Source organism: Embiotoca jacksoni, unplaced genomic scaffold, assembly GCF_022577435.1.
Source record: "Embiotoca jacksoni isolate LCO1_2020_lvr unplaced genomic scaffold, fEmbJac1.0.p SCAF_8, whole genome shotgun sequence".
NCBI classification, from domain to species: Eukaryota; Metazoa; Chordata; class Actinopteri; family Embiotocidae; genus Embiotoca; species Embiotoca jacksoni.
The window spans coordinates 7,188,093-7,201,519 of NW_027185436.1; the positions used below are offsets into that span (position 1 = coordinate 7,188,093).

The 13,427-nt window shown below is 38.5% G+C and overlaps 1 protein-coding gene across 3 annotated transcripts; it reads left to right on the top strand.

The window, feature by feature from the left end:
- Positions 1-344: 344 nt before the first annotated feature.
- Positions 345-11,958, top strand: ap3s1 (adaptor related protein complex 3 subunit sigma 1). Of its 3 annotated transcripts, XM_069138341.1 has the most exons (7): positions 345-635; positions 4,107-4,198; positions 4,924-5,035; positions 5,798-5,869; positions 6,638-6,745; positions 8,214-8,255; positions 11,150-11,237. In XM_069138341.1, the coding sequence occupies exons 1-6, from the start codon at positions 567-569 to the stop codon at positions 8,247-8,249; spliced, it is 489 nt and encodes a 162-aa protein (XP_068994442.1). In that variant the 5' UTR covers positions 345-566; the 3' UTR covers positions 8,250-8,255; positions 11,150-11,237. The 3 variants fall into 3 exon arrangements, with proteins under 3 accessions (XP_068994442.1, XP_068994441.1, XP_068994440.1); XM_069138340.1 differs by lacking the exon at positions 8,214-8,255 and having other exon boundaries at positions 11,150-11,958; XM_069138339.1 differs by lacking the exons at positions 8,214-8,255; positions 11,150-11,237 and adding an exon at positions 6,954-8,207.
- Positions 11,959-13,427: the final 1,469 nt, after the last annotated feature.

Consider the following 13,427-nt stretch of genomic DNA (forward strand, 5'->3'; position numbering starts at 1 on the left):
GTGGTTTTGTTTAAGTTTACATTTTAGGAGTCAGTATTAGAAGTAGATAATTTCAATTAATCTATCGTAGGCTAATTCGTGAGAAAGTGAAAATACAGTTAAAGAGAGGCTTTATTTTAAATAACCAAAAACGGAACCGTAAGAAGTGGAGACAGCATTACGTCATATTTCCTTATTAACTAAATATGTTTAGGTGTTACGCGACTGTCCGAATGACCCGAGTTTTAAAGAGAAAACCCGCTGTTTTCTTTTTGCTCTGTGGATTTGAACTGTTGCAGTACATATGCTTGGAGTCGACCACGGCAGACTTTTGATCCATCGCGGCTGCCGTAGCAGGAGGAGACGAAGGAGGAGGAGGAGGCGAGCATGACTGGTTCTTTGACGTGGAATATTTCCGTAAAGAGACGATGGAGGAGTAGCAGCGTGTAGCTCGAAGCCATCCCGTGCTAACCTCAAATCGAGACGGGATTTAAACCCCAATCCCCCTCAGATTTGGGCGGACAGACATCAGTCTTTGATAGACTGCTCCCTTTCTGCTCCCCGCGTCACTCTGTTCACCTACAATCATGATAAAAGCCATTTTAATATTCAACAACCATGGGAAACCAAGGCTTTCTAAATTCTACGAGCATTATGTGAGTAACAACACCCTTTTCTTTTTGAAAATGTTATTCATTTCCACATTTTACAGTGCATTTTGTAGGATCGATAGGCCACGATGGAAAAAGTGAATTTAAAATGTCAAGCTGTGGCTGTTCACATACTTTATTTCATGTTTTCTTATGCAATCAGTATGAGCGAGGAAGAAAATGTACAGTAACGCTGTTGCATACTGTCTGAATGGAGTGTGTGCTTGAGTGATGTGCTCACACACCGATCCTGGTGACTGAGATGTCAGTCGGATCCACGCTGTCCTTTAACAATATGAATAATTAAACGTGTGCAAGCCGAAGCGAGGCGATCACATTACTGCCGAGCCTGTATGAATAGGACTGCGCCCACAGCTGGATCCAGTCCGCATGCAGGATCCAGCTGTGGGTGAGTTCATTGTTTGTGTCACATGACTTTAATAACGCCCTTGTGAGTGACTCGTGCTCACTCCAGCCTCTCACCACAGCTGGTGCCATTTAGCCTTGTTTCCATTAACTTTAGGGTGGTGTTACCTGGTGGAGCTACTCTGTAGGTAACCTCAGGCTGTAGGTAACCAATGACAGCTTATGTAATATCCCTCGCTGGACAAGCTGTGTTGGCTTGTTCTCATAATTGGATTTACTGTATATCTCAATGCTGGCTGCCAGCCTCTTGTTTAATACTGGTTTTACAATAACAAAGTGGAGTACACAGCGCCTTGACCAGGCAACTAGGTTAATTATCTGCTCCAGTGAGAGCAGATGAGTTGACTGACAGAACATGATGTCATGCGAGTTTTAAAAATCAAAGACACTTGCAGTATGTCAAGTGAGGATTTACTGATTCTCATTTTTCTTTGGATTTTAGTAGAGCTCCAACTAGATTCAGATCATTTTCTTATTTTATTGATCAGTCAGCTAAACCAAAATGCTAAACAAACTTTCCCACAGGCCAAGGTGGCATCTTTAAACTGCTTCTGTTGTCCGACTCCTAGAAATATGTACTCCACAATCATATAAACAAAGAAAAGCAGCACATCCTCAGATGTAAGAGGCAAGGAGCTGCAGAATCAAATGATCAAAAATCTATTGTCAAAATCGTCGCTGATTAATTTTGTCTCACTCGATTCCTTCCACTGAACAATTCAGCTCTAGATATCTGTCTGCTGTTTGGATAAAGACATTTGACAATGTCACCTTATAGGCTTTGAGAAACTCTTGTTTTACTGTTGCATGACATTTTCTAGAAAAAAATATAAATTAATACCAACAAAACGGAGAACAAAGTTAAAGCTGTGTTCCTTGTACTTTGCACAAACACAAACAAACAATTGATTAATTTGATTAGTTCTTCAGTAGAATAAGAAAATTGAAAACTTTGAGAAGTAATTCATTATTTATGTTATAGTTAAAGAAAAAAGTATCTTCATTATTGCATCCTCCAATCTGATGATTTGATGGTATTTCTATTATTGTAAATTAGAGATCTTTGAACTGTTGGTCAGACAAAACAAGGCTTTAGACAACTGTGATGGAACGTTCTCTAACATTTTATAGACCTAAATCCATAAAAGAAATCAGCAGATTATTTCCTAATGAAAACAGTCCCTCAGTTTAATTTTACTTGTTGTATAATCTGTGTATTGAGAAGGACATGAGTGTGTTTGTATTCCAGGAGGATAAATTGTAATTGATTGGATTATAAGGAGGCTATGAAGACACCATCTGTTATATTACCAGCTAAGGTGTCAGCTTACTGGCTGGCAGGATATCATATTTCATACATACTGCCAGCTGTGAAAACTATTTATTTAAGTTAGTTTACTGTTAAAACTGGGCCATAGTTTGGTGTTTGTGTTTATGCAGACAGAAATAAGAAAGTGAAGCATGATGTGTTTTTGTGTGCGTGTTGAGTGGCAGAGCTGAAGAGGCGTCGTTCTGTTAGTTAGAGTCAGCCTACTGGGTTAGACATAAAGCCGAAGCATCTGTCCAATCTGAGGGCGACACGTCGGGGAGAGCAGAGTGAAATGTGTGCGCGCACAAATCCACACCACATAAAACTTCACTTCCCATCAGCAAGTACACTAAAGTGTCCTTCATTGTTGTGTAGCAGTGGAGAGTTTCTCCTTCTGCAATTTAAACAACATGAGCTGTCAAACAAACTGGACATCCACGAGATTGTTTGTCTGCTTGTGTTTTGAATTTAAAAAAAAAAGGCAGGTGAATGATTGACAGCTTCTTTGGTAGATGCATTTTATGTGATGGCGGTGACGACAGTGGGTCATTGTCCAAAACAAAAGTGACACTGCAAATCTCTGTTAAAATACAGCCTATGTAATCACAGTATTATAAAGTAGCTTTAAAAGTCTGGTAACACTTTACTTTCATCTCCCTATCTAGTATTTATTAGCTGTATAGAAACACTTTATTGTATAGTAGCTCCAAGTGTAATTCTTCTTGTGCCCACAGAGGCTTGGGTATGAGCATATAATGAAAAAAACACAGCTGTAATAATATGAAATGTCTTCCGAGCAGTTAAAATGTCCTTATATAAGCACTATATGTGTTTAAAGCCATTTATAAGTAACTTTCTCTGACATTTATTGCCTTTATTTGACAGTTTACAATAAGACCACAGCAAGAAATGTATCCTGCATTGAAATTTGAGAGGAGCAGTGGTGCTACTGTTCAAACTTTTCCCAAGATTTAGAGTAAAAGCTTCAGGTTCAAAAGGTCAAATGTGGGTCAGAGAGGGCCATGAGATCCAGAGTCCATTCAAACTGTTGACACAAGAAACCTGTTAATGAGAAAATTTAAAGTCGCTACCGTTTTTCAGTCTCACTGCTGTGCCTGTTTACCACTGTATGATAAAGCTGGGAGTAGCGTAATCCTGCAAGTCCCATGACCGAATTCATTCCTTCCAGCCAGCTGCATACTGACCGCCCTCCTCCCTCCTTGTGCTCACTGACCTGTGATGGACCCTGAGACGGCATTAACACCCTTTGACGGGGCTTCCTCAGCATTAAAGCTGCAAACAATCCAAGAGTTTGATTGGTGGGGTTAAAACGTCAGACAATGTGTCTTTTAGACGCCTTGATTTTTCATTTGAATTTTTATCACCTAAAATCTGTTTATCTTTTAAGCCATAAAACAATCCATTGCTAGTTAGTCCAGCCGTGCCTGAGGATATTTGATGTTTCAAACAGAATCTCATCCATTGGCAAACTATAAGATGAGTTTGCCTTTGTTCAGTTTTCACGATAAAATAATTGCCTCTGTAGCCTGCGGGATATGTTGTGTGTATGAAAACTGTATATTAGTATATACATTTTAAAAAAAAAATTTTTTTTACTCCTTACTAATACATGTACCCAAGAAAAATAGAATAAAAAGAAAAAAAAGAAAAGCAATTAAGTACATAAAAGGAACCATCTTTGTCTTTGTTTAACCACCTCTGTTTCCTCGTTCATCTTGCAGAGTGAAGACACAGAGCAGCAGATCATCAGGGAAACCTTCCACTTGGTCTCAAAAAGAGACGAGAACGTGTGTAATTTCCTAGAAGGAGGAATGTAAGTTATGAGACGCTTGAGTTTGGAAAGGCCTGTTTAAGTGGCTGATGCTAAAGAAGCAGGTTTAAAGTGAGTGGAGGTAAACACTTCGTCGGACAGTTTACTCCGATGCTACATCGCAGGAATTAATTTCACTCTAAAAGGAAAGCGCAGAGGGCTTCATGAATGACAATCGATAGTAACAGTGTTTGTCTGATGTTCATTTATCATTCATGAATGAGGAACTAGGTGTTGTTTTACCTCGGAAACTCCACTGCTCACACTTGCTCTTGTACTTGTTACCTCTCTCTCTCTCTCTCTCTCTCTCTCTCTCTCTCTCTCTCTCTCTGTGGCATCACAATCAAATTATAGTAAATATTATACAATTTTTAAAAAATCAAGCATTTATAAGTGGGATATCACAGTAATCAAATATTAAAAAGTGTTTCAAATATCTGGGTTATTACGCAGGATTCAGTAAGGGTTAAAACATTTCCTGTGGTCACAGAAACAGACTGATTTCTTAACAAACCCAACAGATGTGATACGCACTACCTTTCATGTCCTCTCGTTAGTATATCTTCTGTCCTATCTTTACATGTGTCGACACGCGACTAAAAACATCCTGTTGTTCTTTACCGTCTTTGTGTCTGAGAGAACAGTGGAAATCAAGGTGAAGTAGATGTACAGTAGACTGTGGTTGCTGTGTTGATGGTCCACATGTTTCCTTGTCTCCTGTGTTTCAGGTTGATTGGAGGATCAGACTACAAATTGATCTACAGACACTACGCCACGCTGTACTTTGTGTTTTGTGTCGACTCTTCAGAGAGTGAACTAGGAATTTTAGACTTAATCCAGGTAAAAGTTTAGGAAACTACAGTGTATCTGTTCAGGCCAGTTCATGGTTTCTGCATCTGCGTGTGCTGACTTACGTTAATTTTGAACCTGGACAGCAGACAGCGGACTGCGGACTCGGTTCCATTCATAATACTTTTTCCGCGTCCGCTTTGTTCTGCTACCTACACGTGAGCCACAGTTCATTGTTCCCATCCCACCACAGGGGCATAGCACCTGATTTTTGGGGAGTTTTTGGAGCGCGGTCAATGGAAAGCGTGTACAAATCAAAGCACCTTTAAAGTCCGCCAGCGAGTATGTCAATTACAATCGGACAGACTCCATTGTTCTCATGTCTGCATGTAATGCAGATTATCTCTTCACAATGATGGACGTGGCGGCCTAGAGTTATTAAAGTGATGGTGGCATATTCAAGGAGAGCAGTTTCACCATGAGATTAATGCCATCTGTTTGCCCTTGTACTCCTCTGATGATGAATTATAAAGATGTGGAGCGGTGTCGCTCCTCGCGCAGCCTCTCTCTCTTTGAAATAAACATCTGTTTTATTTTTCCAGTGCATGCAGTCACTGTGCATGTTGTCCTACAGTCCATGCAGTCACAAATTTCAGGCAGATGATGAAATTTCCGTCACATAAACCAACGCAGACACGCAGATGCAGAAAGCACGAATTGATCTTTGCCATATTTAGCCATGTACTTTTTGTCTTTCTGGATTTGTTTTTGTGTTAACTATCAATGGCAAGTCTGCATTGTGTTTTTCTTCAGGTATTTGTGGAAACCCTGGACAAATGCTTTGAGAATGTTTGTGAGCTGGACTTAATTTTCCATGTGGACAAGGTAGGATACTCCTTTATCTCTCTGCAATGTAGCTTGTAATACTGTTTGAATGTATTAGCTTTGAAATTGCCTCGTCCTACAATGAAAGCAATCAGTTCTAAATTTATGTCTGAGTCATTATTGCTTCACATTATAGAGCCACGCTTATCTGATGTCTTGAGCTGTAACACATCATGTGACTGATCGTGTGACTTCTTAACGTTGCAATTTAGGGCTGAGGGCAAAAGTTTATTAATACATTCAATAATTAATGAATTGGTTAGGTAATTCATAGTTTTTTTTAATCATTTTGTTAGTTGATTAATCATTTTTTTCAAGTTACTTTTCATGCAACAATGTCAAACGTTCCCAGCTTGAGCCTCCCAAATGTGCCCCCTCTCCATATCATGTTTGATAGTGAACCGATCATCTTTGGATTTGAGGCTGCTGCTTGGATGAAACAAGCAATTTAAATGTCATTTAAATCCCTGGGAATCTACTACGAAACCAAAAATCCAGCTATTCATTTTGAAAATAATCAGCAGATTAATTGATAATAAAAGCAATTATTAGTTGAAGCCCTACTGTAATTATGATTTAATTTTGTCCTTTATTGTTATTATAAGTGACTGATTGGTGGTTGAAAAGTATAATTTGTGGATTGAGGAATAAATTGCACTGAAAAGTAAGACAACACAACAAAAATAGTATTATCATGTGACCTTCTGTAGAATCAGACAAAAAAAAAAGTTGGAAAAATGCTCATGCACACGTCTTATTTTCCCTCAGGTCCACAATATTCTGGCAGAGATGGTGATGGGCGGCATGGTGCTGGAGACCAACATGAACGAAATCATCATGCAAGTGGACGCCCAGAACAAGATGGAGAAGTCGGAGGTAAGCGTGACCCTGCCAGTTCGCTGCGTGTATGACTTGACTGTACCTCCCAACTCTGAGATGTTGTATACAGTATGCAGGCATGTGTGTATGCTGCACCCTGCATGCCTCTCTCCAGTGACCCTGTGGATGCTCCCTACCTACTCTTGAGTGTTTGTGCTCTTTTTTTCCGGCCTCTTCGCTCGCTGCTGCGCTGCTCTCAACGCAGATCAAGACTCGACATATTCTCTCCTGTATCCCTCAGTATAAAATACAGTACCATAGTCATCACTCCTGCCATTACTATGGAGACTTAACAGTACCATTGTTCCAATGCACCTCCAGAATCCGTGACCATTAAATCTCCCATATCATTTAAATTTGACATACAGTAAAGAAAACAAGCTGTTTCTTTACATGCTCATTTTCTTGAGAGGAGAATGTGAATTTTATATGCTACCCATGTTGGAGTAAACGCTTTTCTAATGTGTTTGTAGCCCCTACAAGTCAGTGTCCTCGCTTAGATATTTGCTCTATGCAAGGACATTGCTTTGCTTTCCATGCAGCTTCTGCTAGCAGATAAACTTTCATTTACTTTATTGGAAAGTTTTAATCGGACAGACAGCCAGAGACAATTTCATGACATCCTTTTTGCTCTGCATTGTGTGGATTTTAGCCCTCAAAACATAACTGCACTAATGATTTGGCTTTGTTTAGAAGTTACTGACACCACACTGCAGTAATGTCTAAACACTGAGTCGGTGTATTTGGAGAATCCTTTTCACTTTGACAAAGAGAAACAGTGACAGAAAACCATAATTTTGTAAAAATTTGGTGCATTTTTGTTTGCTTACATGACAAAGTGAAGGGTTGCATTGTCAGGTTTTTAACCGGCTTTTCCACCGGCTTTTCAGTTGTGTGCTCTAACGGGTAAAGTTAAAAAAAAAAAAAAAAAAAAAAAAAAAAAAAAAAAGCATTAACAAAGTATACCTATTTTAATAATCTGCGCTGCATTGTGTGCTTTTAACCAGACAGAATCTTCTCTTTTTGATTGACCTCCTGTAAGCAGAGTCTTCTACTGTTCTACAGTCACCAGAGCTGCTCTGTCTCTTCCCTCTTGGACCTACCGTAGACCACAGCGTTTGTGTTTTCACACAGGTGCTAATTTAAACTGACACTGTTCATTTACAGGGCAGTGTCTGGGGAACAAGGAACGAGTTGTTCTTCTTCCAAACTGGCAAAGAATAAAACAGAGTTAGTGTTTCTTCATCAAACTGATTCTTTTCAATTAAAATCCTTATAATTTGCCATAAAGAATAATTGTGGGAGAAGGGCGAGTATCACTTTTGCATCTACAGATGTGGTGTATGATAGGTCCTATCACTTTTCTGTGGAGATAAACTGTAATTACTTTAATCTGCTTTAACATTCCTCATTCCTCTTTTTCCTGACCCTGTCCAGTTCTTTCCATTCTTCTCTCTCTTTACAGACGTTTATCTTTCAGTCTACCAGGCAGGACAGGTAGACACAGGTACTGCTAAATTTACAACCAAGTACTGTAACCTTAACTGAAGTTTACTCCCCCTTCAGTCTCTCCATATGGCCCTCCATGTAATAGTTAACTGACGTCACTAACATGCAGTAGGAATCTTTCATGGCAGACCCAAAAATGTTGCCATTTCTCTTTTTAGCGAGGAACACAATGCATTAAATTTGGTAAATGTGCATTTTGTCAGAGGAAATGATTCAACTCTCTTTTTTTTTTAAAATTCCTTTGAAGGGCATTTTTTTAAATAATTTTCTAGTTTAGCATTTCAAAACACATTTTAAGCAAATATTTGAATAATTTTATTCGATTTTTGTCCAGATGAGACTATAAACATTTCTTTAACCTAAAATGCTGCAGTGTAGCTGTAGTTTGACATTTTGAAAATACTCGTATTCCCTTCCTTGTCGAGAGTTTGATGAGTAGATTGATGCTAGTTTCATGTGTGGATGATGAGTACTGTTTAACTAGAACTAGCGTAGAGGCTAGCAGCAGGGAAACATCTTGCTCGGCTTTGTCAAACGCTCACAAAACTCACCTATGAGCGCCTCTAAAGCCCACTACTTAAAAGGTTTCATATTGTTTCTTTATCTCCTACAAAAAAGTAAGTGCAACAACGATAGTGTGCCGTTTGTGAGGGATTGTACTCAACTATTTTGTTCAGCAGAGACACGAAATAGCAGAAAGTCTCGCTCTCACCCAGACACTCGCAAATCACGCTCCAAAAGCGGATCCAAAGTCAAAGCGGATCGTAAATCCCGAAGTCAGTCCAAGGAGAAATCTTCCAGTAAGAAGTCTAGAAGCCGCTCAAGGTCCCGTTCAGAGAGCAGATACGAGAAAACTGCTTCAAAATGGCCTTCCACCAAGGAGCGAGATCTCTCAAAGTCCCCAGACAAGCGCTCTGCCTCCCACTCTCGCTCCAGATCCAGATCTGCCTCTCAAGATTGACCCCAAAGCCAAGAAATAGTCCGGCACATAACCTCACATTTAACGGCGAATTGTTTGCTTTTATACTTCATGTTTTGTGCTGTGAGCTTTAGAGATGCTGGTAGGACAGAGCAAGAAGCTAAAATAAACTAATACATTTAAATTTCTCTGGGTTTCTTGTCCATATGCTGAGCTGTTTTCATAAAGTGCATAACATAACATGGTACTGATTAGAGTCCAACCGATACCAGATACCGATTAATCGGTCGGACCTCTGTATTTTGTTTGGTAATAAAGTGAGAAATAAGCATATTTCCTCAAATGCTGAATGTTTCTTGCTCTAAAGTATATACAGTTTGTCTTCTTGACTTTATCACATTATTCTTGAGTACTGACATCCCTCACTGATTAGATATTTGGCACTGGTCGAACTTTGTAAATGCTCTCTGACTTACAGAGAGCAGAGAATCAAGCCACTGTTGTGTGTTCCACACCTGGAGTTACTTTTTCTGTGCATTTTAGTCACACAGCATTTGATTAAAAACGCACAACAGTGGACTGGCACAGTAGGTCTGCAGGAGACCCCCCGGGAGGCAAAAAATATCTGGAGTCTGACTCCTGAATACTGCGACCATGTGCTGGATCAGCATTCCTCTGTGTTAACAACAGGGTCATCTTTCAGTATGACAAGTCTCCTTGGTTCCTGGCAGAGGGAGAAATGCCCCCCAGACAATTGCTCCATTGAAATAACCTTGTGAAAAAGTGAAGTGGATTAATCTACATTCCAGACATAGTTTGTGTGTGTCATATCAGTAGACGATTTATAAGGGTGTTGATCTCAGTGTTTTTGGAAGAGAGGCGACAAACACAGTCTTTTGGGGGCATTTTTGGGTCTGTCTGCTAAAGATTCATTTGGGGGATCTCTAACTGCAGTGATTCTCAAATGTCTGCTGACACTTGAGACAAAAACATCAAACCGTTCACTAAGGATGTGTTTTCAAATTCCAAAAAAAAGGTAAACGTCCTTGTTGTTTTTCTTAAAGACACAAAATTTTTTGAAAACAGTTTCACATTGAGATTCATTGTGTTAGAGTGAAGTGCCTCCGCTGTCCCTCAGAATAGAGCTCCCATTGCAGTTTAATATACAGTATTGTTACAACCTTCTCATGTCATCAGTAGTGAACATGATAGACGTGTAAATGGCACAATTTTCTTGTCCCTCTATTCACAAATATGAACTCAGACAGAAAAATGTTAGCCACTGTGATGTGTAGGCTTTCCAGCAGTAATTCCACCCACTAGAGGTACAGCATCACCTGTATTATTATGGCTAAAGCTCACATTATGTCTTCTCAAATTTGACCCACACATTCTATACACAGCTATCTATCCAAACATCACTTTCCGTCTTCATATCCAAATCCATTTTTCTGCTTTACCCAATTCTCTCCTCGCATTTTTACCCTTATTGGTCCTCAAGAGTCCGGTGTGTTCACTTTCCAAGCAATGCTGCCTTTTGTCCATTTGATGAATGTCCAGTACTGCTCAGTCCATCCAAATTAGTGAATGAGTGGTGGAGTACAGTATGTCCTCACAGTTGACTCATAATTGGCTCTGGTTGTGATGTAAATCATTCTAGAAACAAATAGTGCATGTGCATACGAAGCTATGAAGGCATCTGAATGTACATTTGCACATGTTGTCTGTCTCAGTAGCTGTCAGTGCTTTTGCATTTTGTCAGCAGTTGACTGTTTATTTTGTCTAGTACTCTGTTTAGCACTGTGTGTGTGTGTGTGTGTGTGTGCGTGTGTGTGTGTGTGTGTGTGTCCAGTGTTCACTGTTCAGTGTCTTGTCGTGAACAGCATGTTTTATGCTTTACTGGTTTGTATCTTATCAACCCTCCTTGTGTGTGTTTTGTGTTTGTGTGTGTGTATGTCTGTGTGTGTGTATAGGCCGGTATTGCAGGAGCGCCTGCTCGTGCCGTATCAGCTGTAAAGAACATGAACCTCCCGGAAATGCCCAGAAACATCAACATTGGTGACATCAGCATAAAAGTGCCAAATTTACCCTCCTTCAAATAGTGGCAGCGAGATCCTGAGACTGCAGATGTCAGCCAATGTTTACTGTGATGCAATCTGTTTACCAAAACCTCAAATTACTTTTATGAGATCTATACATCTTGAAGGTACTGTGTGATTTGACACTCCTTGTTCTGGTGTAATCTCTTTGTTTTTCGTGTTAAATAATTTTTTTTTTTTTGGGGTTGTTGTTTTTTCTGTTTGAAGGAAAAATTAAGTATTTATTTGTCAGTGGTACATTCCTTCTGCCTCACTGAAGGTTTGCTCTTAACGTTCAGCTTCTCCAGTACAGCTCTGTGTCAGTTTTTAACTGAAGTTTTTTCACTGACTGAAGTGTTTACTCTAAAGAGAAAGCATGGCATGTAGTGACATTTTGGGACAGTCCTACTGGTTTAGTTATTCCAGAATAGAGAAATCAGTCAGTAGAGAAAATTGGAATATGTCTGCTACTGCTACAGTATTGAGAGTGATACATTACAGAACATTATTATATTGCAGATAGGCTGTGTAACATAAATATGGATATATATATGCTGAAATGATTTTTTTTTTCCTTTTTGTATGCAAAATATTTTTAAATGATTTGTCATGTCTTATCAAAAAATTCTTTTAATTTTCGTCTGTGCATGACTTTTTTTTTTTTTCTCTCTTCTTTTTCAACATAATAAACTGCCGAAACTCAAGCTGTGTGTTTGGCTCATTTAATCTTCATATATTCTCAATGCGTATTTGGTAGAGCACATGTAACAAAATTTGATAAAAGCTTCAGTATATTATGACCTGGAAATCCACTTTAACTTCCATTTATATAGTCTTTTTTGATAATACTGTATGTGACAGGTGTGGCAGGTAGATAGAGACCATGTCGTGAAACATGATGTTACTAAGTTGTACTGCTTTATAAAGAGACCCCTAATTGAGTGTTTATACTGTAAATTGTAACTGTTAAAGATCAGAACTTCATAAATTGTTTACTGATGTTTTATGTGTCTGTTTAAGCTGATAATAACAAAAAATTTGGGTGTTTTAAAACTCTTAACTCATTTGACCAGGTGAGGACCTATTTCTAGGGACGGGCTGCAGACAATCTGAAACATCTGATGTCATTAAAAAAAAAAAACTTGAATGACCTTGTAACATCTCAACAACACATTTTTTATTAACCTTTTAAAAACACACCTATTTTTTAGGCTTCTGCTTGAAAATTGCATACCCATAATAAAAAAGAGTATATCTGCAACCACAATAAAAAAAAAATTATAAAACTTTTTTTTTTTTAATAATAAAGGGAACACTTGTGAGATTTGTTCAGATGTGTAAACATCAGTATATATGTCCATATTTTAATAATAGTTTTGCTAACTCTTCTTCCTGGCCCCCAATTGGGGGCCTCTAGGGTTTACAGGGTTAAATCAGGGAGTGAGAAACTTGTAAGCATTCATTTATAGATTACCAGCATTAAAGGCTACATTTTACATTTAGCATTTAAAACTGGTGGCTAAAGCGTTAGGATATTAGATTAGATTAGATTTGACTTTATTATGATTGTTTCAAATGATTTTATCGAGCAACTAGCAACCACAAAACTTATACAATGTTTGAAAAAGACATCAATAAGATGTACAAAAGTGTTAATCGCATCAGCGGACAATTATTATGTATTAATTTATAAGTAGCCTTTTGTCATGTATTTGGTTAGAGTGGAGCTCATGTTTTAAATATGTGATGTAATTCTTTAACCAATAACAGTTCGGCACATTTCATGCAGAAGTTGATATCAGGTTGATTTGTGTAGTCTATGTGAAAGTGCAGCAGATAACTAAATAAGGATAAATGTAAATATTTTCTGCTAAAATGATGTGGAATATGGGAACACAATAGCATAAAACAGAAATAGTACAATAATCTACCTTAAAGCACTCAGTAAACATTATTTTCAGGTGCTTAATAATTCGTTAGTGTCTACTTTTGTGTGTTTTTTTCTCCTTTTCTCTGTCTGTCTCTGTGGAACATTATGAACAGATATTCATCTGGTGGTGGAGGTTGGACATGTTTGGGCAATTGAAGGCTCCAATGAGTACAAAGGATTAAATATCAATCTAATGAGATACAAGAAAGTAAACAAATAAAATATAAAAAGTGTATAAGGCTA